The sequence below is a fragment of the Pipistrellus kuhlii genome, unplaced genomic scaffold, assembly GCF_014108245.1.
Source record: "Pipistrellus kuhlii isolate mPipKuh1 unplaced genomic scaffold, mPipKuh1.p scaffold_m20_p_3, whole genome shotgun sequence".
NCBI classification, from domain to species: domain Eukaryota; kingdom Metazoa; phylum Chordata; class Mammalia; order Chiroptera; family Vespertilionidae; genus Pipistrellus; species Pipistrellus kuhlii.
Window position 1 is genome coordinate 3,278,367 of NW_023425529.1, and position 27,769 is coordinate 3,306,135.

General features: G+C 58.2%; 1 protein-coding gene across 4 annotated transcripts; it reads left to right on the forward strand.

The window, feature by feature from the left end:
• The first annotated feature begins 6,640 nt into the window (after positions 1-6,640).
• Positions 6,641-25,821, forward strand: PVALB (parvalbumin). Of its 4 annotated transcripts, none has more exons than XM_045587521.1 (5): positions 6,641-6,646; positions 10,536-10,603; positions 12,209-12,341; positions 13,631-13,740; positions 25,610-25,821. In XM_045587521.1, the coding sequence occupies exons 2-5, from the start codon at positions 10,543-10,545 to the stop codon at positions 25,636-25,638; spliced, it is 333 nt and encodes a 110-aa protein (XP_045443477.1). In that variant the 5' UTR covers positions 6,641-6,646; positions 10,536-10,542; the 3' UTR covers positions 25,639-25,821. The 4 variants fall into 4 exon arrangements, with proteins under 4 accessions (XP_045443477.1, XP_045443476.1, XP_036314486.1 ...); XM_045587520.1 differs by lacking the exon at positions 6,641-6,646 and adding an exon at positions 7,756-7,782; XM_036458593.2 differs by lacking the exon at positions 6,641-6,646 and adding an exon at positions 8,121-8,239.
• Positions 25,822-27,769: the final 1,948 nt, after the last annotated feature.

A 27,769-nucleotide genomic window follows, 5' to 3' on the forward strand; every position in this document is an offset into this window, starting at 1 on the left:
TCTTTACACCCAGCTGAGGGTTCTCTGACCAGCCAGCCACCTTCCCTAAAAACTTGATAGGTTTCCCATGAATCCTGTTGGGAATTATTGTGCCTCCCTCCCAAGGTTGGTCTGAGGATTAAAGAGGTCATGGGCACAAGCATGGAGCTGGCGCAGAGGAAGTTCTCGATGCGTGTTCACGTGTGCAGCAGGCGACCCCTCCGTTATAAAACAAGGGGAAGGCTGAATCTGTCCGGAGCTGTTGTTGAATAGACACAGACTATCTCTCCGAGGAAACAAAGAAGCTGGTAGCAGCAGCTGCCTTTGAGGAGGGAACTGGATGCCTGGGACTTGGGAGAACAGAGACATAGATCTGGTCTAGGGTGGCTCAGTTGGTTGTAGGGTCATCCCGTGCACTGAAAGGTTGCTGGTTCGATTCCCATCAGGGCACATACCTAGGTTTTGGGCTTGATCCCTCGTGGGGGCAATGGGAGCGATCTCGGGACACAACTGATTAATGTTTCTCTCCTACGTGTATCTCTCTCTCTCTCTCTCTCTCTCTCTCTCTCTCTTCTCAAATCAGTAAAACATATTTTAGGATGAGGATTAAAAAAGAAAAGAGACTTTATACTATTTAACTTTTTGTACTTTCTGAATTTTGAAGCATGTAAATGTAATAACTATGTCAAAGGTTATTGGTTTTTCAACATTTTATTATGAAAATTTTTCACAGCACAAAAAAAATTGGATTTCACTGAACACCATGTACCCGCTGCTGAGAACGACCGTCTTGCTATATTAGCTTTATCTCCCATTTATTACGTTTTTAATAAAAATGAGTTGCTCCCCGAGGACTCCGCAAGTCGCTTTACTTATTAGAGTCTTGATTTTCCTCTCTGAGAAATGAGAAGCCGGGGCTATTACAGCAATTCCCTGTGCCCGCAGCTTATCTGAGGGGTTCAGCTGTTGGCTGTCTTGCCCAGAGGTCTTCGGGTGGTTTCCTGGTTCAAAACAGTTCCCTTGGGAACAGCCCTGTCCTGGGTGAGTGAGTCCCAGGGCCCGCATGGGGGTCGCATGGGGGCCACATGGGGGCCGCATGGCCTTGGCCCTGGGACCTGGGCCCAGCGATGGAGAGAGTACACCCTCGCTGCCTGCTGGGATTGCTGATTCTCCTCTCCTCAGGCTGCCCCAAGGACTGCACTTCCTGCCTCCGGAAGATAGGTGGGGCTGTGGGACTGGCTTTGGCCAATGAAAAGGAACCGAAATAAGGTGTGTCCCTTTGATGGGACAGACTTTAAGAGCCAATGTGGTACTCCCCACACCCTCTGTATCCCCTGTGCACCGACCCCTGACAGCGCGGTGCGGGGTACTGAGTACGGGTCACTGAGCTGCTAGAGGGCGGTCAGTTGCCTGAGAAAGTGGGTGCTCAGTGGCCCCGATGTCCTGTGGAGTGAGTTCCACCTGAAGTATGTTCAGATTTAAACAAAAAAACGTATGCTGAGCATAAGCTGTGCTTAAGTGTCTGGCTTTCACACTCTTAGCTGTTCATTCATTCATTGACAGAACTCTATGCCAGGTCCTGGGCTGGGTCCCGGGGATTCCGCAAAGCATATGTATGACATACTTGTTGCCCGTGATGAGCTCATGATCTAATTTTGGGCAACAAACACGCAATAACAACAAAAATAGGAGAAAAAAATAGTTGGCAGTTAAAGAGCATTTCCCACGTGGCAGGCATTGTGTTAAGCAATGGGCATGTGCTATTTTACTTGGTTCCCACAACCCTATGAAATAGTGTCTTAGTCAGCACTTCAGTGGTCTATTGCTGTGTAACAAGCTACACCAAAGCACAGGACTTAAAACAACCACCATTTTAGCATCTTTCCAAATTCTGTGAATGAACAGGGCTCAGCTGGGTGGTTCTTCTGCCCTTGCCCATGATCACTCATGTGGCTGCATGCACTGGCAGGTTGCCCCGAGGGCTGGGCTCATTGAGGATCCTGGGCTTCTATCTCTCTGTTTGGTGTCTGGACCTCTCCTTCTCCAGGTGGCATCTGTTCATGTTCCCTCCAGCTGGGCACAGCATCACTTCTATCCCATCCCACTGATCAATGCAAACCCCAACCTCAGCCACAGTCAAAGGGAGGTGACAACATGGGGCATGAACACTAAGATACATGGCTCACCAAACCCTAGCCAGTTTGGCTAAGTGGAAAGAGTGTCAGCCTGGGGATTAAAGGGTCCTGGGTTTGATTCCGGTCAAGGGCATGTACCTCGGTTGCAGACTAGATCTCTGGCCCTGGTCAGGGTATATGGGAAGGCAACCAATTGATATGTCTCTCTCGCATTCATGTTTCTCTCTCTCCCTTCCACTCTCTAAAAATCAATGGCGAGATGTTGTCAGGTGTGGATTAACAACAACAAAAATAAATAAATAACAAAATAAAAGACGTGTCTCAGCAGGATCCATCAATGAGACAGATTATCATAGTCGGAATCTTTCTGTTGCAAGTGACATAAACTTGACCCGGCACAAACCACGCCAATAGGAATGGAGCTCTCCTTTCTTGCTCGTCTGCAAATCACTCTAAGAGTCTGGGTGGACCCTGGGAGTCCTTGAAAGCTCACTTGTAAGAGAATCTGTTCAGAACCCAGCAGGGCAGAGGATGTCTGTATCTCTCCTGCATGCCATGATTCTGCAACACAGCATGCATATTACACAAGCGGGGCGGCCCCTTGGCCTGTGGTGGCCGCTCTGTGTACCTGCAGTTAGATTTTGTTATGCATTTTTTTTTATCCCAATAAAAAAAAGCAGCACAAAGAAAGACCGTAATAAATGAGATGGCTGAATTGCTTCATGAGTTGCTAAGGATTCCCCAATTCTGTACGACCAAGGACTTATGATTGAGAGGAAGGTGCTTGTTCCCCATTCTCAGGCGTTCCCATCCTTCACATCTCCGTCCTAATCTGCATACAGTACCGGAGCAAGATGGGAAGCAGTGGGTTTTCAAACGGATTCAGCTGCTGTGGCTTAAGATTTTTTTTTTTACAGTAGAATTTGACCCAGAATCAGGATGAAAGCAATGCGTATGTGATAAGAAAAAACAATGATCCAGTTATGCCCTCGGAACTTGTTGGTCGCATCCCTAGGCTTTCACACTCAGTGCTCACAGCCAGCCTCCCTGCCCCCCCCCGGCTCTCCGGCTCTCCTCCCCCCCCCCCCCCCCCCCCCCCCCCCCCCGGCTGAAGGGCTACCAAGACACGTCCCAGATTTGCTCAGCCTGGTTTCAATATCCAGTTTCCCGTTCCCCAAAGTCTCCTCTCTTATCAGAATATAAGCCGCAATTTTGGGTCAGGAGGAGCGAGCCCAGCAGAAATGAGGCTTGAACCCCAAGGGAAGGTCCCAGTTCCTGAAAAACTAACTCTACACCAGCAGCTGCACCGGAGTGCCATGCAGAGATGGATTTCGGCAGCAGTGTAAGCAGCGTTCCTGCAATGTTTTCGAGAACAACACCACTGGCCACACACAACCAAAAATAAAGCAGCCCTTTGGCCCTAAGTGGTGTTGCTCAGTGGATAGAGCGTCGCCTGCAGATGGAAGGGTCCCAAGTTCAATTCCGGTCAAGAGCACGTGCCTGGGTTGTAGTAGGGTGTGTGCAGGAGGCAGCGGATCAACGATTCTCTCATCACTGATGTTTCCATCTCTCTCTCTCCCTCTTGCTTCCTATCTGAAATCAAGAAAAAATATTCTTAATAATATTCTATCAATGAAAGCATCAGTTTAATGTGTTCTCCTTAGAGGCCATTATGGAAAGAAGCTGGACACCAGTGTTGATGCCTCCAACTCACAGTGGAATAATGGGGCCATTATTGAGGTCATTGATCAAGGTCAATACAGGTTTCTATCCATAAAGAAACTCTGGGGTCCTTTCCCTCAGTGGCAGTACGGGGTCAATGATGAATGACCATCCTCGTTATCATTAGTGTAGGATATCGTGTCCTCCAAACCTCTTACTCAGACGTGATGTCACTGAGCCTTCATCACAGCTTTCCCTTCAGCTCCATTTCCTAGACAGAGAAACTGAGGCTCAGAGAGGTGAAGCACCTGCTCGAGGCCACACAGCAGGAAAGAGGCAGATCCAGGGCTGTCCGCTTATGTGCCTTCCCACCCTTAGGGCTCTCTGCTGGAGGTGAGGGGCGGGAGGGGAAGGAAGACAGCCTGGAGCTCTGACTCAGGAATGGGGCGGGAGTCCTCCGAGTGAATGCCCCTCATCTCACCGGGATGAGCTCATGAGCGGCATTAGGTCCTGCAGCATCCTCCCAGCCGCCAGGCCCCCAGCAGGAAGTCCGTCTTGTTCCGGCCACAGCAGGTGGGAATGTGTGAACTAAGGAAATACCACCAGCACCGCTAACAGCTGAGTGCCGTCTCCTGGCAGCTAGAGACTGCTGACCCACACACACCAGCTGGGAGGCCCACGTGGGGAGAGCACTGAATGTGGTGGAGGCAGGCAGCCCAGCCTCTGGTCTCTGTGTGCTGTGTGGCCTGGGGTAAGTGACTGGACTTCTCTGAACCTGGGTTTTATGTCTGTAAAAAGATGATGATGGAGTCACTCCCGCAACATAGACATGGAGGTGTCCAGCTCAAGGCCAGGCACAGGTTTTGGACGGAGGGGACAGAAGAGGTCCATGTCACCTCGCTGGGCCATCCGTCTGCCTTTGCAGCAGCCTTACTGGTGTCCAGAGTGAGAAACCCGGAAACTGGAGGGAAATCCCACTGGCCCTTGGGCTGCCTTTTAAGCAGCAGCTTGGGACAGGCGTAGCTGCTTTCGAGGCCTCACGACGGGTAGGAATCTCAATCCAGAGAGGCCACTCTAGCCCCAGAGTAAGTCCTTCTTGACAAGGTCAATGTGGCTGCCATTGCTCTCCCCTCTCTGGTGCCTCCCCCTCCCGGTGCCCTGCACACTTGGGTGCCCTGGAGACTCGCTCAATGAGCAGTTCACGGCCTTGACCATCTAGACTCCTTCACCTCTCGAGAGGGCCCAGGGCCGGGCCTCACCCCAAGCAGCTCCAATGATGCTGCCATCCAGCCCCATCCAAGCTTGAAGGTGGCCTCTGGCCCAGGCCTCACCACCCTTGCAATTGACAGTGACCGTGTATGAGCAAACCGAGCCGATCGCAGCCAATGAAACTCAGTCCTGGGGCCTTTGATCAAGACGAGGGCAGCAGGCTCCCTTCTCCCCAGAGGACTGGAGCTGAGCACTTACAGCTCTGAGGGGTGGGGGTGGGGGGAGAAGGGGTGGGAAGCATGGAATGTTTTCCCTCCGGGGACAGCCAGTGTGAGAAGGAGGCCGCTGCAGCACAAGCTATTGCTGAGAAATGGAACAAGCATTCTCCTGGTGGCATTTGAGGTCTGGATCGAGCCATACCTGAACCTCATGGACTTCTCAGTTACAGGAGGCGATAAATATCCCTTTTGTCCTTTTTGGGGGGGTGGAGGAGGCAGCGTGGAGTGTTTCTTTTTTTTTACTGAGGTATAATTGACATACAGCATTATATTCATTTCAGGCCTACGATGTAATGGTTCTGTGTTTGTATATATTGTGAAATGACTATCATAGTAAATCTATTTAACATCTGTCACCATACACAGTCACAGGATTAAAACAGCCTAAGTCGGGCTTTCTGTCACTTGCAGTCAAAAAAGCCCTGCCTGATAAATCTATTCTCCGGCATAAAGGTCTCTTGTAAAACCAGATTAATAAAGTGATGGATGCTTGAACTGGCATAGATTCAGAGAAGAGGAACTGAATAATTCTTCAAGATATTCAACTCCGGCTTTAGGATGTCCCTTCAAGTGTCACTGGAGGAGGAGAAGGAGGAAGATGTTTCAGAATGGGAAACCTTGAGCTTAAATTTCAACTGCCTCACTCACGTACTAACTGTGTGACCTTGGACAAGTCACTAAACCTCTCTGAGACTCTATCTCCTCAAGCCTCTGAGGGCTATAACGAAAGTAAAATGAAATAATTCAGTAGAGCACTAAGTACACAGTAGGTCCTCAATAAATGCACCCCCATCTAGATCTGCTTAAGGAGACACATGGGGACAGAGAGGAAGGCATCCTGGTTCCAGAGAATTCTTCTGCTGGTCTTATCAAGAAGCAAGACGGCAGAGTAGGAAACAGCCAGGCTTTGGGGTCAGAGAGGCCTGGATTTAAGTCCTACCTAGGCTCTGCGACCTTAGGCAAGTTGCCTAACCTCTCTGAGCCTCGTTCCGTCCTTGGTAAAATGAAGAAGACGATGCCTACCTTGTAAGGAGGTTCAAGGACAAATGTATATTGCAGCATCCACCATACCTGCCACATTGCCCTACAAACAAGAGTGACTGTTTTCCCAGGCCCTAGCCCCTCTTCTCTGAACCCAGCCATGCCCAAGTCAATTGCTTGACTTCCCGGATGACCCCCAAAGCTCTGTGTCCAGCCCAATCGCTAGCCAGAGTTCAGACCCCCCCAGGCGTTTCCACCAGCATGTCTTTTTTTTTTTTTTTTTTTAATTGATTTTTCACAGAGAGGAAGAGAGAAGGATAGAGAGTTAGAAACATCAATGAGAGAGAATCATTGATCAGCTGCCTCTTGCACACCCCTACTGGGGATGTGCCCGCAACCAAGGTACATGCCCTTGACCGGAACCGAACCCAGGACCTTTTAGTCTGCAGGCTGACGCTTTCTCCATTGAGCCAAACTGGTTTTGGCCAGTATGTCTTCCAGGCATCCATACCCAGCACAGCATCCTGGCTTATCTAGTCCTCTCGGTATGATTTGGGTTCATGACCTTGGCCTTGGTTTTTGCACCATCATGTGATCACCACCGAGGCTCTCCCGGCCCTACCATTGCAGGATTCTCAATTCCAGCATGTCATATCCGAGCTTGGCCCCAGCTCCTCCCCAGACTCACCGCCTTCCAAAGCAGTCCCTCCATTGTCCAACGGACCCCGCTTACAAACTCAGAGTTAGCACGGATTTGTCCATTTCGTCCATGACAGCCACAAGTCCAAGAGAGTCTGCTCAGAAATGCAACCCTCTCTCTACACTCCTCCCCATCACCGTCGGCCACACACCCAGGACATCCAGGCTCCAGCGTGGGCCTCCCCATCGAGCCCACCCTCCGCTCTTCCCACCCGGGGGCCGATGGTCAGGGAAGGACGGTGGATCTTCCCTCCCCAATAGCCTTTGTGTAAAGGCTGGGCCTCCTCATGTCGCCGTCAAGAACTGGACTTCACTGTTGACAGTGTTGGCGCCCCGGAGATTCTTTTTAAGGCTGGGGATGGGGAGAGGAGCCTTTCGTGCTGTTCACATTAGATAATAAATGTTTGTCTCATTCATTCATCCATTCATTCACTCATTTATGCTTTTGATAACACAGCCCTTGGATGGTCTCTCCCATCCAAGGCAGATCACACCAGAGACCGGCCCCTTGTGGATCTCATGGACGCTGTGGGCCTTTGCTTCATTTGTGCACAGCTTTCTGGGCATTTCCGGGGGTTCATAGTCCCCAGAGCCCATCGACAGAGCACAGTCCGCCCCTGGCTGAGCTCATGTCACAGACGGGGGAGGCTGAGGTGCAGAGAGGAAGGGACCTGTCAGACAACATGGAGATCAGAGCACCAGCCCATCTCATGAAGGTGCTGGGCCACTCCTGCGCTGGGCCCACGGCTTTGCATATGGTCCTGTAACTCCTGACATCCTTGAGCTGTTTCCTCATCCCCGCAACAGGGACCAGGCCTGCACGGCGAGGCCGTAGTGAGGTGGTGCGTGTAGAGGAGCCCAGCCCAGCCAGCCCATGCGTGGAAGACAATTCCGGTTCCATCCCTTCGCTCGCCTTCCTCCTCCTTCCCTTGCAGGATTCTGGAGAACAGAAGCGTTGCCGCCATCAAAAGTAGTCACGGAAGGCTTCATGGAGGAGGAGAGCCTGGCCTGAGCCTCAGCTCCGGGTGCTGAAGGGAGGCAGGGGCCAAGGTTATTAATAGGCCCGGCCTGATGGGCGCAGGGAGGCTGAATGTGATACAGACACCCAGCACCGCAGTTGAGAAGTATCTGACACCAGCAGGGGAGGGGGCCGAGGGCCGGGGGGAGCAGCACCTCCCAAAATAGCCAGAGCAGAAGCCTATATAGGAGGCTATCCCACCACCACGCTCACTTCCCCACCGGACTCCCACCAGCCCGGCCTTGCAGCGCAGGTTCAGCCCTCTGCCCCCAACCCAGGTGAGTGGCAGCTCCTGAGGCCGGAGGAGGATGGAGGAGGCTGTGGGGAGGAGGCCTGGGCAGTAGGCTGGGCTAAGGGGCTGGGTTGAGGGGCGAGGAGCGGTAGGCAGCAGCGATGGAGCCTGAGCCCGAGAACACGAATTCCTGGGATCCCCAGCCTCACTCCTGGAGTGGCCTGGGACAGACTCTGCTGCTGCCTGGGCCCCAGGTTTTCCACTTGTAAAACGAGAGGGGTGGAGCCAGACATCTGCCGACTCGGTGATGCCCTCAGAGGGCAGAGAGGCAGGAGGAAGGGGCATGGGAGGGAGCTGGGCTGAGGTGACAGCACCTGATGCTGTGGTGGGTGGACGTCAGCCCAGGGAGCGCGTCACGTTGCTGGAGGCTTTGCCGCAGGAGAGACAGAGGGAGGAAGGAGAAGCATGGGCCTCCGGGGAGCCTGTGCCCCAGGGGTCAGCGTCTGGGGCTTCAGCCATAGGGTTGGGTCCTGAGCTCAGAGGGAGCCCCATGGAGGTCACGTCAGCAGCCCTGCGGGTGGGCCCCTCTCTGCCGCTGCCTCTTGGCACGTCCATAGGCCATTGGCTGACTCCGTGGCCTCGGTTTCCGTACCAGGATAGCGTAAGGACCCTCCAGCTGGGGAACCCTTCTCTGCAGCCAAGGCCCTGCAGAGATCTGGGCCTGGGGGTTGACAGGAGAGCACCGAGGCCCAGCAGGTCCAGGCTGACAACTCGGCTGTGGTGGGGGTCGCAGTTGGCAGCTAAGGGTCCGGACAAGGCCTCCCACGGGAGGGACCAGGCCGGGAGCTGCAGCCTGGGGGCCAGGGAGGCCAGATGGCAGGCTGTTCCCGAAGGAGCTGACTCACAGGAGGGGGGCGGCGGAGCCAGCAGCATCCTAAGGTTTCCAAGGAGGGCAGCCGTCCAGGGCCAGCGGAGGGAGACAGTGTTGACAGGGAGCGCTATGGAACCTGAGCTCTGGGCAGCTGGCTGGTTCTCCCCGCTCCCCCCCCACCACCACCACCACCACCACGGGCCACCGGGTTCAGCCCCTGCCCGCCTGCCCACACACCTCAATGTGGGGTTCCAAGATCCCTCCCCAAGGGACCACTAACCCCAGCCACCGAGGGAGACAGAAGCCCAGAGTCGGGACGGTCACCACCCCAGGACACTCCGGGACGTAGCGCAGCCCCAGATCTAGAACTCAGGCCTCTGGGCTCCCTGCTCAGTGCTCCCCACACTCCAGAGGCGGTGGGTGCAGCCTGACTGCTCGGCATGGAGGCTGTAGCCGTGGCCGTGGGAAAGAATGCAACTGGTCTCTGCCACCCGGAGATAGGAGGTGTCACGTTTCCCCGAGATGAGGCTCAGGCCAGCTACCTGCTGCGTTTTGCTGTCTGGAAAGTGTGGTCTGAAGGTGCCCCCCTCTCCCCAAACCTGGGCCTTTTGGTCCCCAAGACGGAGGGGGCGGGGGTGGGGGACAGTACACGGAAATTCCAAGTATCCTCTCCTGTCCTGCCTCCTCCAGCCGATCTGTGGGGGCAGGAGGAGTCCGGCCCGCCCTATTCTGGGGCTCAGGGGCCCAGGGAAGGGGGTGGTTATGGAGCTCTGAGCAGGGTTCTCTGAAAAGTGAGACTAGAGGGGGGAAATGAGGTTTCCGGATGCGCATCCCTGACCAGATGTGGGACAGGGCGCCCGCACAGCGCCCGGGAGTGCCCGCCTACCTGTGCCACCCCTCCCTCCCAGCCCTGTGGGTCGGGTTTCCGGCCCTCGGCGCTCAGATTGTGCAGCATAAAAACTGCATCCAGGACAGACCAGAGCGGAGGCTGGTGAGGTAGGAGCGGAGGGAGAGTGGCAGCAGCGTGCGCCGGGCCCCTGGAGGGAGCTGGTCTGGCCCCTGCCGGTCCCTGTCCTCCCCGAAGCCGCGGGCATCCTCCGAAGTGCCCCCCGCGGCGCCCCCAGCGTGCCCTTGACGGCAGGCGGACCCTCCAGCCCCGGCCGGTGACACGGGCCACCCGTCAGGGCCAGAGGTCCCCGCCCCCCGCCCCCCGCCCCCCGCCCCCAGCGCCCAGGCCCAGCCCCGGGGCGGCGAGGACCCTGCGGGCTGGACGGGGGCGGTGGGACGGGCGCTGGGGCGGCGGGACCAGCGCGCGGGCGGCGGACCGAGCGCTCTGGCTGCGCCCAGCCCGCGCCCCCTGGCCCCGCGCCAGGCCGGCCCGCGTGCGGCACTGCAGCGCCGGTCATATGAGCAGAAACGATGAGAAAAGCACTTTTTAATCTGTTCGCACTTGCTCTGCCCGCCCAAACAGTTGCAGGATGTCGATGACAGACTTGCTCAGCGCGGAGGACATCAAGAAGGCCCTGGGGGCCTTTGCCGGTGAGCAGCGCCCCTGCCCCCTCCCCTCACCCTCTAACCCCCACCCCTCATCCCCCGCCTGGCCCCGGCGCCCTCTGTCCACGCATCCCATCGGGGGCGCAGGGGGGCGGCGGGGTTGCGGGGGGGGGGGGGGCACGCGGAGAGCGGGAGTCAGCGTTTCCCAAACTGTCCGGGCGGTACTTGGGTTGGTGGGGGAGCCGTGAACTTGGGGCCGCCAACGGCTGGTGGCCGTGCTGGGAGCGCTGGGGTCCGCACCAAGGTCGTGGCCAGGCTCCTGGGGGGCGCTCGGGAGTCCCCCTTTAGGCGCGCAGGAGGGGATACGGGCGGGCAGGCGTGCCTTCTCTCCCACCCCTTACCCCACCCCCATTGTGGACAGGGCTTCCCGCCCAGCGGGGGAGGGGGGCAGGGCTGGTCCCACTACTGTCCAACCCCCCTCCCCGCCCCCAGGGCTCAGAGCCCTTCCCAAGGGGCCCAGAGTGAGTGACCTTCCCGGGGCCGGCGCCCCGCTCTGCCTGGCCCCGCGGGCTGAGCATCCTCAGCGCTGCAACTCCAGCTGCTCGGCTGCCTGGGAGGGAAGCGTTCTGAGAGGCCCAGGGCTCCAGCGCTGAGCCGCCTCCCTCCTGTCGCCCAGATGGGGAAACTGAGGCTGGCAGAGGGTCAGAAACCAAGACCAGTTCTAACCCCAAGGTCACCGGCGGGCACCAGTGGGGTTGGGACTGGGTCTTGGTCCCCCACCCTAGTGACAGCCCTGGGTGCAGGGAGAACATGATTCCTAGCAGCACCCACACCCCCATACATACATAAGGGACCCCACTTAACACTGGGCCCTTTCCTAGGGGATCTTCAAAAGGAGCTCTGGACAGGGAATATTGGGAAGGGGGACCCTGTTTCCTGTCTGCTTGGGGACCCCTCCCCGGGAAGCCACCCTCCAGGGCACGGAGACAGCCACCACTTCTCCTGGAGCTGCCTTGCTCCTTCTAAGTAGAAACCTAACTGGGAATTCCTAGGGAGCCTTCTAACATCCCCCCCAACGCCCCCCCCCCCCCCGGAATGGATTTCGGCAGCAAAACCAGAAAGTCTGGGTGCTCCCCATCCTCCTCCCAGGTGTGACCTTGAGAGAAACTTCTCCTCTCTGTTGGTTTTCTGGTAGCACAATCTGTGGCAAGAAAAGGTTGTCTCTCCCCCCACTGGCCCGCTCGCCCCTACTGCCCCCCCCCGCCCCGCCCCAAAATGCACGCACCAGGTTCGAATCCCTGCGGTTCCTCCACTCAGCCACCACCCAAAGGCTTCCTGGATCCCCTCTGCCTTCGGGGGCTGCCCCACCATCAGCCTAGGTCCCAGTGGTGTGTGGGGGGGCGGGGGGAGGTGAGTAGGGGAGGGGGTTAAGAGCCAGGGCGGTCTGGGTGCAGGCTCACCTCTCCCACTTCTGCCTGTGACCTTGGGCAAAGCGCCCTCTTCACCTGGCCTGCCCCCCCCCATGGAGGTGGCTCCCCTTTATTCCCCAGGGGGGCACAGGGAGTCAGTGGACCAATTCTAGGACACCCCCTCCCCCCTTCCCTGCTGCCCCTGCCTGTGGGCTTTCTAACCGCCCTCTCCGCCCCGCAGCTGCCGAGTCCTTCGACCACAGGAAGTTCTTCCAGATGGTGGGGCTGAAGAAGAAGAGCGCGGACGACGTGAAGAAGGTGTTCGAGATCCTGGACAAGGACAAGAGCGGCTTCATCGAGGAGGAGGAGCTGGGGTAACAGAGGCTGCGGGCCGCCCGGCCGGGCGCGGGGGCGGGAGCGGGGCTGGGACTCTCCCGGCTGCCCCTGCACAGGAGTAACCACGGCGGCCACTGCCGCTGCCGGCAGGACCACCTCGGCCGCAGAAAGTGCGACTAGCCAGCCTGAATGATAGCTGCCTAATATTGCTAATGGGATGACGCCACTGAATAATTTAGCACCATCCAGGAGGCCACTTGTCTCCCCCTAACACCACAGGCAAGACAGAGCGCTGGCTCGAGCCGTCATCGATTTCCCTTTGTCTAAAAGCACCTCTGCCACCCGCACGCCCCAGCCTCCTGGCCCGGGCGGCTAGCGCAGTTCCTGGGGACATGCGGGAGGCGGGACCAGCTTGGGGGGTCAGGAGACCAGGGAGCCAAGCACAGGAGGAGGAGGAGGAGGAGGAGGAGATGAAAATGCAAAATGGCACCGTAGCCCCCTCGGCCACCTGGCCCAGGTCTGCCGACCCCGCTGTGCCGATGTGCCTCTGGCCACGGCTGGCTTGGATTTTGTCAAAGAGGAGGGGGGACGGTCGGAGAGGAGCCTTTCGAGTGAGGACTTCTTTCTCCATCCAGTCTGACCCCAAATCATTCACAAGGGTACCCTCCGTCTAGAGCCTTCTTCTGTCCCCCTAGGCCCTTTGCGTGTGCACACATGTGCCTACACACACACACACTCTCTCACACACATCCACACATACACACACTCATACACACACACACACACACACACACACACCCTATGGGTGTGCACACGTGTGCCTACACACACACACACACACACACACACACACACTGACTTCCGCCTGCCTCCAGGCATCATCTTCTCCAGTCTCTTTCCTTCATCCTCCGAGCACCTGTCTGCTTCCCACCACCACACCAGCACACTGGGCCCCTCTCTCAGGACGTTTGACCCTCCTCATCCCTTCAGGCTGTTTCCCAGGGTTTCTCCGTGCCCAGTTTGCAGCACGGCCCGGGCACAGAGAAGCTACTTCTGTGCTGGTTGCAGTGGCGAATGAGTAGCCGCGGGCAGGTGCCCTGCCCGGAGTGAGGTGGAGCCGTCACTGAGGACAGCCTGTCCTTCCCGCACACCCACCCGGGAGGGCACAGCCACAGCCCAGCCGCCAGCCCCGCACAACCCCACGCATGCCCGCTGCTCGCTGCCTGTCCGAGCTGCCCCTTCCCCTGTGCAGATGCCAGCCCACCGTCCGCACAGGTTTCCTGCAAGGTGACCTTGACCTGACTCCCTCCCTGGCGTTTCTCCCCAGAGCCATCCTGAAGGGCTTCTCTGCAGACGCCAGAGACCTGTCTGCCACCGAAACCAAGACGCTGCTGGCCGCGGGAGACAAGGATGGGGACGGCAAGATCGGGGTGGACGGTGAGTAGCCACGGCCTGGGGCCCGGACACAGGGGGCTCATGGGATGTTTGGATGCTAAAAGCTCGGAGCTGTGTCTGTCACGTGCCAAGAGAGGAGGGGTCACACGACTCCAGGATCAGAAGGGAGAGGCAGGCTGTTAGGTCTGAGGCTCTGTCACACAGGCAGGCAAAGAAAAGCTGGTGTGTTTCCTCCAGATTCGAACCATCCTGGGGGAACAGATCTCCCCACCCCCTTGTGGGAAGGGCACTCGGGAGCACTGGGGATTTTCCCCGAGCTCGGCCTGCACCTGTCCCGGGTTTGGTCCCGGCTCTGTCCACACGGGCTGTGTGACCTTGGGCACGCTCTCTTCTTGTCTGGGCCCCGTCTCCGATCTGTAACCCGAGGAGATGAGGCCAACTGATCCCCCAGGACCCCGCCGGCTCTCACGTTCTCCGATTCCCCGGGATGGAAATTCCTGCTCTCCTATCCTCCTCTCCATCTTGTCGGGTGTCCTGTAACTTCAGGTCTCAAGCCCGTCGGGGCCTCGCCCACGCAGACCCTTCCAGCATTGTCGGCGGGCCAGGAAAAGCGGCCGCCGAGGCCTGGCTGGGCGTGAGGAGATGGGCTATCTTTGCTTTCGGGACGGTTGAGGGGCCTGTGGCCCAGCATCGCATGCCCTTCTCCATTCAGATCCAACCCCAGGCCCCGAGCACGTCCCGCATGCTCTCTTTCTTGGCGTCACAGCATCCTCAGGAGTGGTCCTCCTTGGGCAGGGAGCACACTGAGCTGGAGGGGCCTTAGCCTATCAGGGAGCCAGGCCCTAAGGGGCAGGGCAGGGACTGGGACCAGGTCTGATAGGTCTGTCCCACACGCTGTGCGACCCCTGCTCCAATGGCCGTCTTCCCGCCAGGCTGGGCGAACACCGTGTGTGGGTACGTGGCCTCCTGGCGCCAGCCGTCTGGGGTCCAACCCCAGCTCCACCATATCCCAGCGGTGTGCGTTTGGGCAATTCAGGCCACCACTCTGGGCCTTGGTTTTCCCCCTCTAAGCGGAGCCTGGAGGCAGTCCGCCTCCCAGAGGCCTGTCGAGAGGGTTAGTGTCCCTGTGCGGAGCGTTTAGCATGGTGCCCAGCACAGAGAGTGCTCTCAGGTGTTTGGGAACGGTGTTCGCCCTTCCATCCTCGGTGTCCAGCCCGTCCCCGACCAAAAGCAGGCTCTTCCTACACATCTGTCGCCTGAGTGTGACGGCCCCCCTGCCCCCCCCCCCCCATGCTTCCTCTCTGCCCTCCACCGGCCGTGACCTTGGCCACACGCAGGCTCCATTTGCACGGCTGTAGCCTGAGACCCGCTCGGGCGCGTGGCTGTGGACAGAAACGGCTCTGGGGAAGGTACGGGGATGCTGATCGCGGGGATGGTTCATGAAAGTTTTATGTCAGAAACCAGAATAGAGAACCTCTAGCAAGGTCAGACGCAGCGACTGCCAGGCCTGGTGGTGACAGCTGCCCTTTTGTGTGGCCGGGAAGGCGGGAGGGGTCTGAGAGGAGGCGAGTGAAGGGCGCTGGAGGGACATCGGTGACTCCAGTGAGTGGCCCATCTCCCCCACTCCCCCGTCCTCACCAAACCACTGATGAGATAGCCCCCCCCCCCCCCGCCCCCACACACACACCTGAGCCTGGATTCCCGCCATGACCCACCCCAGGCCTCCGACCTGCTGCCGTTTTTACTGGCAGCCAACACGCCACGGCTCAGAGCCCTCGGCAGGGTCCTCATGGCTGGCTGCTCACCAGCAACCTAGATGGTGAAGAAAAACCAGGCCAGGTCCCGGCCTGCTTCCTTGGTTCCCTCCCTCCTCCCTCCTCCCCCTCCCCACCCCCTTACCCTCTCCGATCTTAAAGGGCTTACTAAACTCTTCCAACAGCCGTTGTGGGGGCACCCGGTGCCGGACGTGGGGGAGGCAAAGTGGAATCAGGCCCAAGTCCCAGAGGCTCCGTTTCCTGGCTCGGTGCCTCTGGGCGGCAGCTCGGCAGCCCTGAGTCCCCGTGTCCTCACCTCTGAGCTACGATGATACAGACCCCACGGGGACACTGAGGCGCCCGGGACACGGTGCGGGAGTGCTGAGTGCAGTGCCCAGCACATAGTAAGTGCTCAGCAAACACCTCCCAGGCGCTGTTTCCATCCTGTTCCTCGCAGCTTTGTGTAAGCAAACGAATGGGAGCGCCGGGGGTGGGGGTGGGGGTGGGGGGGAGGGTGGGGGTGGGTGCAGGCCAGCTCTGTGGACAGGGAGACGAGGGCAGGTCTGGAGGCTGTGGGAGGAATGCCGCAGGCTGGGAGGACGGAGAGGGAGGCCCAGTCAAGGCGCTGGTGCCAGCAGAGGCAATGAGGGAGGGAGGCCAGGGCATGTTCAGAAAGAGGCGATGTGATGGACTTGCCCAGGGTGGGGTTTGCCCAGAGAAGGGTTTGCCCAGGGCGTGTGATGTGTGCCCAGCCCCGTGCTGGGGTCTGCGCCAACGTCACCTCATTTGACCTTGAGATGACAGAGGACACGAATGCAGACACAGAAAGACCAGCTCCAGAGCCCACGGTGGTGGTGGGTTCAAACCCAGGTCTGTGTGCCAGCACAGTGCTGGTGAAGGCCACCCAGCTCAGGCCTGGGGGTCACAGCAGAACCCGGGGGAGGGGGGGCAAGAGAAGAAATAGGCAGTGAGAGCCGACCACCCCCAGGCGGTGGGGCCCCGCTTTTATGGTGAAAAGATGTAGCTGCCTCCACCCCCTCTGCACCCCCAAACACAGTACTTCTTCAGGAGGTGCTGAGAGGTGGGCACACTGATGCCCAGCAGGCAGCGAGAGGGGGGCGGAGCCACGGCGGCCCCCGGAGGTTCTATTCCAGGCCCTGGCTTGGCCGCCCGCCCACCCACCTGCTCTGAAGGCGGAAGGGTCTGGAGGATGCTTTGCCCTCCAGGTGGGACTGGGGGCATCACAGGATCCCTCCCCCCCCCGACCTTCCCGTGCCCATTTACTAAGCTCAGGAGTCAGGTCACTAGCCAATCACTGGGGTCCCCTTCAGCGCTGGGGACCCCCGGTGCCCCCGGGAATAAACCGCTGGAGGAGGCCCGGCTTGGCCCTCAGGCGTGACTGTGCCACCATGAACAGCGATCACAGTCACCGTCACCGTCACGGAGCGCTGACCGTGGGCGGGCACTGTGCTCTGACCGTGTGCGGGCACAGGGCTGGCATTGCCCCTTGGAGTTCCCAGCCTCTTGGAGGTGGACACTGCTCCCACCCCGTTTATAGAGGGAGACACCGGGCTCCCGGAGGCTGTTGGCCTAAACCTCCATGCCTGGACAGTGATAAGGTCAAGGTCTGAGTTCAGGTCTGTCTGGACCCCAAGCCCATGCCCGGGCTGCCATTCATTCATTCATTCATTCATTCAAAGTTGAGTGAGCTTCTACCACAAGGTGACTTATTTATTGACTCACTGCTTGCTTCCCTCTCCCCACTGGCCTGTCAGTCCCCCAGAGCAGGTTTGTGTTGCTGTGTGTGCTAGGAAAGGGCTGTCACGAGGGAAGGTAGTTGAATGGTGAGTGAGGGAGGGAATGAACGTGTGTCCTGCTCTGGGGATGTACTGCAGTGAGGACGGGGTGTGGCGTGTGGGCTGGAGCCTGGGCTGGTGAGCAGCAGGTGCTGGGGCTTCCAGACACAGGGCTGCCTCCTCCTCCTTTGTTCTGAAGGTGAGGGGTATTGACCGTGTTCTTCAGGGTCCCGGCCGAAAGGGAGAGACCAGAGAGACCAAGTCCTAACCATAATCCTTTGCATTCCCGTCCCTGGGCAGCCAGTTCCAGGAGTCTGAGCCTTTTCTGGACGTGGCTGATGGATTCTGGAAGGCCCCTCCAGTGCAGCGCTGGGGGAGGGGTTTTGAGGCAGAGGTGGAAGCTGCCCCCAAACCCAGCAGCAGCTGCCAATGCTGGGCACAAGCAGCAGAGGACACCGAGTGGCTGCTTCCTTGCCCAGCCCTGGTCCTGAGCAGGGGCGGGCCCCGGCCTGAACGCCTGGAGCCTGTTTCTCAGCTCAGGGGCTTCTGGCTCCTCAGGACGGGGTGGGGCCCACGAGTGTGCATCTCTACCAAGTCCTGGCGGTGCTGACACCCCGGGACCATCCTATGAGAACCACGGCCTCCCAACACCCAGGGAAACAGGTGCCCCTACTCTTCCCGTTTTACAAACAGGAAACGAGGCACTGAGAGAAACATGCCCACGGCCACTCAGTCTCAGAGCCAGGATTGAAGAACATGGAAAATACCCATCACCTTCAGAACCCAAACGGTGCTGTAGGCGGAGGCAGGTCCGGTCAGGACCCTCCGCCACCCCGCCTGTCACCCTGCCTGTGTCCCCAGCCGGGCTCTCTGAACCCGGAGCCTCACGGGGACTGGGCAGGGACGGGGACAGCAGTTACCGCCGCGTGGCACTTCCTGTGCACTGGGGACTGCACACGGGCCTCCCCGTTCCCAGCTCCGTCAGTCCCCACAGTGGCTGCACAAGGCAGGGAAACTAAGGCACGAGGAAGTGGGGTGACTTGACCAGGATCACTGGGCTGTTCAGCATTGGGGCGGAGCTATTCAGACGTTGACACTCCTCTTCCAAATACCTCGCTCTTCCTCTCCATGCTGAAGACAAGGGGTGCACACACATACACACACAAACACACACAAACACACGCATACACATGCATGCAATCCTGAAACCCGATCCCATCTCCTGTGCTGCAGGCCAGCTTTCCCTGTGGGTTTGTTTTTTCTGCTTCTGTTGCTAAAAAAAAAAAAAAAAAAAAAAATGTGGTCGCGATGATGGCCTTCCTATCCCGGTCCGCTTCATCCGCAGGCCTCATGGCATCTGTCTTCCCTGCTTCCTTCTGGCAAAATCTGCTCTCCTTCATCCTCACGGAGCCTCTCTATCTAACGTGGGAGGTGGAGCGATGAGGAGGCTGGGGTGGAAATACCTAAAGTCAGGCAGAAACTACAACCCAAGCGGGGGTCAACCTGCCCACCTCCAAGCTGTGGCTTTAACTCAGCGAATGGCCTGGACGGGACCCGTGTCTCCTTTTACGTGAGCGCTCGGTCCTGTGAGCTGCTGAGGGCGCTCCGGGAGCAGAGGCGTGCCCGACCCCGAGGAGGTGAAATTGAGTCGCAGACGGGAGGGAAGTGAGAAGGATGGAAGGAGGCCCCCCCCCCCTGTAATTCCAGCCTCTGGCCCCTCTGGGATTGGGTTTCCACGCCAGCAGGATGGCGTCCCAGCGCCAGCCCGCAGTCCCCGTGGCCAAGCCCCACGGTGTGCAGTGTTCCATCCCATCTCGTGGCGGCCCCGGCCAGCCCAGCAAGGCCTGCGGTCCCTGCTGAGCCACGTGGACACTGAGGCCCAGGGGACCTTCAGGGCCCAGGTCACAGGGCAAATGCTTGGTCGAGTGGCCCCGGGTCTTCCTACTCTGCCCCCCCCCCCCCCCCCCACCAGGCTGAGCTGAGACGGGAGTTATAAATGGTGTCTGTGCTTAGCCAGCCGCCGGCTCTCATTCCCGCGGACCGCCCTGAGCCCGGCCTCACGCGGCTCCGGATAGTGTAGCCGGAGAGCAGCCGCCCGCTTACATAACCGCCCTCCTGTCATCGGGAGGAGTGAGGGCGGAGGCAGGATGGGACCGGGCCGGTCGGCTGCAGCATCCGGGAGGAGACGCACCCTGGCCTGAGCCAGCCTGTCAGAACCTCCCTGGCTAAGTGCCTCTCCGCCTCAGTTTCCCTGTCAGTGAAATGGGGACAAGAGGGCAGGCGAGGGCGACATGAGTGACTGGGCCCCCAGAACTGTTGACGAGGCTCCTTGCAGGCCGTCTGGCGTGACCCCGGATGGCCCTGCTCCCCGGTCTCCTGGGTTCGGAAAGCGATCCCTGTTTGCAATAGCAATTTATACGAAACCCGGCCCGGGAGCTATTTGCAGGCGAGGCGATAACCCGGGAGGCCGGTGCCTTCGGTTGCTCATCACGGCAGAGGGAGCAAGGAGCCTTCCAGACGCTGACTCAAGGCCCATCTCAGTTTCACTCCGGCTGCGGGCGGTCAGCGGGTGCTGGGCTCACCTGTCAATGGCTTCTAAATTTGTCCGGTCCCCACCGTCCCCAGCTCGGGGACAGACCTAATTAGGCTAATTCCAGTTTCCCGAGGGAAAGCAAAGAACGGAGTCTTCTCACCCTCTGACCCTGTCTGCTGCGCCCCGCCCCCACGGCCCCTCCCACCCCGTGATTGGAGGATGCAGAAACCAGTGAGCTGGCCCGGGGGCCTGGGGTGAGGCTGGTGAGGCTGATGCCATGGTTCTCTGAGCCAGGTGTCAGCTGTCCAAGGCACTTCTCGTCCATCATCTCATGCAGCCCTCACCACAGCCCTAGGAAGAGATCCTCCCAGCATCCCCGTTTTACAGATGTGGAGACTGAGGGTCAGAGACCGAGTTTCCAGGAATGGGCACTGGAGTCTGAACTCCGATGGGATAGGTGGCGTCAGAAACGTCTCTGCTGCCTGCTCTTTGGGCTTCCCGTGCCCTCTGTCAGTTTGCATCTTCCTGCCATCGCCTCCGGATCCGTGTGCTGATTGCCATTTCAAAGCTCCAACCTGTGTCACTTGTGCTGAGAGACCCAAGGGAGGTGGAATGACACACGTGGTGTGTGTTCCGTGTGCCGGGCTCTCTCTGGGTTTGCTCAGCTGGTTTTCCCACTAGCCGTGCAAGGAGGCACTGTCATGCCCACTTTACAGATGAGAAAACTGAGGCTGGGAGAGGAAAGTAGTGGTCTAATGCTGCCTCGCCAGGAAGTGATACAACAGGACTCAGACCCTCCTCCAGGGTTGCAGGAAGGTTGCATGCAGGTGCCGGGCAGGGACAAGAAATGGTGGGGGCAGCCACAAGGGCCAAAAATACAAAGATTGCGGCCGTTAGCAGAGTCTGTGCCCGGCAGCAGCCAGGCAGCATAGGCTGGTCCTGAGTGGCTGGAGCTGTGAAGCATCTTGGTAACTCCTGTTGCCGAGTGCTGGGCGCTGGCATGGAGCAGGCCTGCGGCGAGAGCGTCTCTGCCGGTTCCTCTGGCAACCAGGGCGCACCACTCTGCAGACGGGGAAGCAGCGGCACAGTGACCTCAGGTGTCTGGTCCGGGGTCACGGAAACAGGAAGTGGGGACGGGGCGTTGGCTCCTCGTTCCCCTGCTCCAAACACTGCGGGTGAGTAGACCCCACAGTGCACGGGTCAGAGAACCAAGACCTGGAGGGCGAGGGGCCTTGTCCAGGGACATGAGTGGTGGCCGAGCCAAGGCCGGACCCCGTGCTCTGACACCTTTCCCCAAACCAGTGTCCTGCTGCCAAGCCAGTGACCGAGACTCCTGGGGTGTCTGTGTTCGCCGTGTGTTTTCCTCTGAGGGACGCGCCCCTGTCGAGGGGACCTTTTCCGGGAGGCGTGCTGCTCGGTGACGGGCTGGGTCCTCGGAGCTCTGCCCGAGGGAGATGCAGCCCGCGCAGAGGTGGCCCTGCCCCCGTTTGCCTACGAAGTGCCTCTCCGAGCGGGAGGACAGTCCGAGTCCTGTGCTCTCTCCGCAGAGAGCCAGGCGGTGTGGCCACTGCGATGCCCTGGCTGCTTCGGGGTGGATCCCGGTGGGCAGAGGGGTGTGTTCTCAGAGGCTCCTAAACACCCCAAGGGTCCAAACTGGCACCCATAGTGAGACTCCAAAGTGCCTGACTTCCCCCCCGCCCAGAGCCCTGGGCTGGTGTTCCTGGGCCCCCTTCACTCTGACGCTCCGAGTACCGCCAGGTGAGGGCAATGAATGGCTCCACTGACCCGCAGCCGAGAACCTGGCGTTTCCAGGTGAGACCAGGTGAGGGTCAGAGAGGCCGTGCTGGTGTTCATGTCTCCTCTGTCCCAGGACTGAGCAGCTCGGGGCCAAGGACAGGAGGCATTGCTAGCGCCCGTGTTCCAGGTTCAGTGGCAGGTCCAAGCCGAGAGCCATGCTTCCCCTCCCTCAGGGACGGCCTCCCCACATTCCTGTCGGGATGCTCCTGACATCATAGGCAAGTGCTGCCTCTTACTTTCCTCATGACCCAGACACCTCGCTCTTCAGACCTCTCTTCCCATCTACAAAATGGGCACCATCCTGCTTACCTCCTGGGCCTCAGAGAGAATTACCCGAAGTCAGTACTTGTTGACCCCTAAGGAGCCATCTCTCCACCCTTCCCTTGCTCCATCCTTCCTTCCCTCCATCCTTCCCTCCCTCCATCCCTAATCCTTCCCTCACTCACTCCTTCCTTCCTCCCTCACTCCCTCCATCCATCCCTAATCCCTCCCTCACTCCCTCCCTTCTTCCCTCACTCCCTCCCTCCCTCCCTTTCTCCCTTCCTCCTTCCATCTCTCCCTCTCTCCCTCCTTCCCTTCCTCCATTTCTCCTTCCCTTCCTCCCTCCATCCCTCCCTTCATCCCTCCCTTCCCCCATCAGTCTATCCATTTGGCATTGGTGTACTGGCACCTGCCATGTGCCAGGTTGTTCTATTGCTGAACAAGACAGGGCTCCTGCCTCGTGGACTGTACACGCCAGTAGGAGGAGACCGGTTAGATAAGTAAGAGCATCAATAAGATCATCCCAGAAAGTGCTCAGTATAAGAGGCAAATAAAAAAGGGCCAATAGGACAGAATCGTGGGGTGGCCGCATCTAAGCCGGCTCAGGTGTCACTCTAAATCAGAACCTCTGGGGTAAAGAGTGAAGCCTCGGAACGCAGCCTGAATCAAGTTCACTGTGTGACCTTGGTCCAGCTACTTCACCGTTGGGCCTCCATTTCCCAATCTGTAAATGCAGGCAAAAGCCTCCCTCCATGGGGCAGGGGTGTGGATATCATAAGATAACACACGCAAAACGCTCCCCACGTAGGCATTAAGTAAGAATTTTAAATTCTATACAATGAACAATGCCAAGCAAAGTGCTAACGATAGAAGACATCTCCGAAGAGCCACCTGTAGGAGCTCACGCCGAGAAAGCAAATGCGGGGACACCTGGCCGGTGGAGGGGTTTGTAGGGTTTGGTGTTGGGTTCTGTCCAGCCCGTGGCCCTGGGGCGTGTCGGGACCAGCTGGACGACCTGCCCACTCCCCCCCTTGAGGCGACACTCAGACCCCCACCTCCGGCCACTGCCTCTCCGTCCTCAGGGACAGCCTGGGACAGGAGGGGCGGCTCCATTTCCCAGGTCGGACCCGGGAAGGGGAGGCCCAGGTCCTGCCGCCTGGCAGGGGTCCGTGCCAGGTGATTTCCATGACGACAGCACGTGCTGGCCTGGCTGGTTTTTTGTTTTTCCCCTTTTGACCTGGAAATGACTCCGCTTACAGAGGAGCTGCAAACACAGGACGGGGTTCCGTCACCTTCACCCAGGCCCCAGCGCCAGCCTTTGACTGGGTCAGGGTGACGAGGAAGGAGCTGCGCATGTGCGTGGCCCAGAGTCCGAGGGCAGGCCGAACCACAGGGGAACCCAGAGCTTTCTGCCTGCCTCTCTGAAGCCGCTTGCCACCCCGTTTTTCCTCGTCTCTCACAAGGAATTGTCCCTGTCCCTCCCTCCAGTGGCAATGACAAATGGGGGGGGGGGGGAGGACTGACCCCCAGACAGTCCGCTTCCTAGCATGCAGGGCCCCCTCGCTCTTCACCCCACCCATGCGATCCCCACTCCGGACACTGCTCTTTCTAGAGGCGACGGGGCTTCCCTGGGGCCCAGGTCTCCGGCAGGCTGGGGACATGGCATCTCAGAGCCACACAGATGTGTGGGAGGCGTGGCATTCCTGGTTCTCTTGTCTCCCGGGGAGAAAAAGCACAGGGAAGAGGCTCCCTGGACCCCTGACCTATAACAATAAGAGCGTCATATGCTAATTAGACCGGACAGCCGAACGACCTTCCAGACGTCCTTCTGGACGAAGCTGGGTCTGCGAGGGCTCAGCCCCTTGCACGAATTCCGTGCATCCGACCTCTGGTGTCAAATAAAGGTCTCAGCACCCCCTGTGACCACCACAGCGAGGATCCCACACCTGCAAGGACGTGGAGCACAGGGCAGGGGGCTCAGGAAGGAGCCTGAGCACCACCCGTCTCTCCTGACTCCTCCGAGCCGGCCATGACGATGAGGCTAGAGACCAGGTCACACAGCCCATCAGCGACAGAGCCACACTGCAGCCCAGGCCGGCTGCTGGGTTGACCCAATGCACCCCTGGTTTCCTCCCTCTAAGCCCCACCTGAGATCCCTTCCCCTCCACCTGCTTTCCCCATGGGACCCTGCATCTGCTTACAGGACTCGATCAGAGCCCCCTTCCCTCAGAAGGTTCTGCTGCTTTCACCCGAGTGACCAGAGAAGGCCCCTGAGGAGAGCTGTGTGGGAGGAGAGCAGGTGGGTGAGAGGGAGCCAGCAATGAGGGGGTCCAGTGAGCGTACCAGGTGGGCGAGCTGCAGGTGCAAAGGTCCTGAGGTGACAACACCCTCAGTGTGTTTGAGACTCACAGAGAGGCCAGCAGCTTGGAGCACTTTCTGCCAGACGTTGTCTTTCTCCCGACTAGACAAGAAGCTCCCCGGGGGCCGGGACCATATCTCCCCTGGGCCTCCCCTCCCCTGGAGGCTCTGCAAAGTCACTTCTCCTCTCTGGGCCTCAGTTCTTCCTTCTGTGAAATGGGGTGATCCCTCCCAGTCTCCTGCGGGCTTGTGGTGTTAAGTGCGGAGCTGAGGGAGACAGAGCTCAGCTTATTCTGAGCAGCGGCTGTGCTCACTCCTCTGAGCTGTGCCTTGTCCCGTGCTCAGGTCCCTCCTGAGGAAGAGGTTCTTGAATCTGGCTGTTCACCAGAATCACCCTCTAACTAAAAGTAAAATAACTTGCCCTTCTCCCCAGGCCTCCTCAGTCAGAAATTCCAAGGCCAGGGCCTGGGAGTCTGTGACCCTGATGGGCAGGTGGGGCCCAACTAGATGAGTGGCCAAGGAAGGGCTGAGTCGAAGGCATACACACCTGAGCCTGAAGCCTGGCTCTGCTTCTTCCTGGTAAAAATGGTGGACTCTGAGCCTGGGTTTCCTCATCTGTAGAATGGGAATAATGATACAATGCACATCCCAGGATTAGTGTCAGAGTCAAATGAGATATCTACACTCTTAAAAGAAAAACATGCAAATTGACTGTATCTCCATGACACCCACCAGCCAATCAGGAGTTATATGCAAATTAACCCAACAAAGTTGGAAGTTAATTTGCATATGCAGGCACAGAGTGGCCAGGTGGGGCGGGACACCTGCTATGAGGGGGAAGGTGGGGGGGTGGGGGTGGGGGTGGGGGTGGGGGGGGATGGAGGGAGCTACAGGAGCGGCTCTCCAGCCAGAGCAGACATTGAAGGCTTGGGCCAGAGCTAACACTGAAGGCTCTGGCTGGAATGAAAACTCTGGCGGGATCGAAGATGGAAGGCAGCGGCCAGAGCGAAGGCCTGGGTCCCAGGTGCCAGAGGAAAACCGGTGCTGGCAGCCAGGGGAAGGAAGGCCTATTGTATGAATCTTTGTGCAATGGGCCTCTGGTTGTATATAAAGTGCTTAAAATAGTGACTAGCATGTGATAAGCATTCAGAAAATCACCACTGCTATTATTTTTGTCTTTACTAATAATTTGTCAGCTCCATGGCATCATGAAGTGAAAGACACAGTAGGTTCACCATTTCCCTCCTGCCTTCCTGCCTTCCTTCCCACACCCCTCATCCCATCACGCCAGGTCTGCAGCAGATATGAGAACTGAGAAAGGCCTGCAGGGGGCCCAGCTGTTGGGCTGGGCCATGGCCAGTCTCTCTGCTCTGCCCACCTCTGACTCACCTGTTTGTCATTTTCTTTTGCAGAATTCTCCACTCTGGTGGCTGAAAGTTAAAAGGCTCTGGCTGCCCCGCCTCTCTACCCCCGACCCCCAACCTCCGCCCCTCCCGCTGCTCTCCTCTGTTGCTGTTCAGTTTGTTTATGTTATTTTTTACTCCCCCCTGTCCTCCTTCAGCCCTCACATGACACCTTTCTTCTGGAAAATGCTGGGGAAACAATAAAGACTGCACCAATTGGATTCTGCTGTTTGAAAGGATCCTGGACAAGGGGGCGGGGGCGGGGGCGAGGGCGGGAGTAGGTCCTTGGCTTCCCAGGCTCACCTGTGCAGGGGTGGGGCAGGCTTTGGACAGAAAAGATGGGGTGAAAGCGAACTCTACTGAGCCCCTCCTTTGCACCTGTTGCCGAGCACAGCATTCCATGGGGGTTGCCCATTAACCCATAGGGAGGTGGTGAGACTCCCATTTTACAGATCCTTAGGAATGTTTTTAAGTCCACACAGCTAGGACTTGTGGGTTGATGGATGGATGGATGGATGGACGGATGGATACCCATTAAAACTCTTTTTGTTACAAATGACAGAAACCCAACTCTGAATGACTTAAGCGAAAGAGGAAGAGAAAACAAAGACCTGATTGGCTACGTGCCTAAATAGTGCAGGGGCAGGTCTTCAGGACCAGCTGGATCCAGGGACTCCCGTGAAATCATCAGAATTAAGGGCTTCCTGCACCATCTCTGGGCACGGCTGCCCTCGGTGCTGGATTCGCTGATGATGGCAAGATCCCCCGAGCCGCTCCAGCAGAACCAGATAAAAAAACAAACAAACAAAATAAAAATAAAACAGTGAAGTCCCCATTCCCTCCTTCAGCGGCCTCGTTGATGCCACTGCCAATGCTCACGGAGCTCTTACCCTGAGCTTAGCCATCCCGTGGTTCTATCTGTGCCGCAGCCCCACCATTATCTCTGTTTTTTACATGAGAAATCTTGGGCCCAGAGAAGTGAAATGTTTGCCCGAGATCACAGCCCGAGGAAGTGGTGGAGCCAGGCCCCTAACTCGGCAGCCACCTCCAGAGCCCGTGTCCCGCCCTGAACCAGTCACGGACAGGGAGGGGGGCCATTTTGTGAGGTGTCATCTGTGGAGAAAGTTTGTGGCCACAAGGAAGTGAGAGCAGAGAAGGGACTAGACCCCACGCCCCTGCTTCCCATCTGCCCTGCCCCACACCTCATCCTGAGACTCTGCTCAGTGTGGAGGGAAGGGCCCAGGGAAGCCCTCCCTGCCCTGCATCCACTCTGCAGGCCCCAGTCATGAGACTCAGAATCCACCACCTCCCCCACCCGCCATCCACAGCCTCCTCCCTCCGCCATCCACCCAGCACCTCATCCTCACCCTCCACACACTGCCTCTTAGTTTGCTCATCAGCCAAACAGTCTACTGTCTTCGTTGTTATGCACAGAGGAGCCTCATTCATTATCTCAGCCCCCTTCTGTCTGGGGAGGCTGGGAGAGAGGAGGGAGGGAGCTGGGCCAGGAGGAAGAGCCGCAAATTGGCTCCTGAGTGGCTTTGATAAGAGTGGACAGTCAGCATGTGGGCAGAGGGCGGGATGATGGATCGGATGTCCTGGAGCAAGGAGAGGATGCAGGTAGGTGAGGAAAGAGGGCGTGAGGGCGGTCAAGGATGGACTGGGGGGCGGGGGGGACTGAAAGAGAACAGTTGGAGCTGGGGAGTCTCTCCTCTTGATGCCATGGGCTTGCTGGACAGAGCTGCCTTCCCAATCTGCCTCTTCCTCCTTAAAGCACCTACTACGTGCCAGAGTGCCAGATGCTTAGTAATACCTCCTCTTAATTCACACCTGCCCTCCAAGGAAGAGAACCGTCTCTATTTCACAGGGGAAGGAAATGAAGGTTCAGAGTGGTTAGGTAACATTCCCAAATCACACAGCTAATCCAAGTGAAAACACTTCCTCACCCAGGCAGCAAAGCAATCTGCTTTGCTCAGTCTGCTGACGTAAACGTTATACTCATCCAAAAATACCACCCCACCCCCTCCACCCCAGAAACACCCAGAATAATGTTTGTCCAATATCTGGGCACCTCATGACCCAGTCAAGTTGACACATTAAATTAACTATCACACAACCCAACTTAAAAATAGGCAAAGGACTTGAACAGACATTTCTCCAAAGATGATA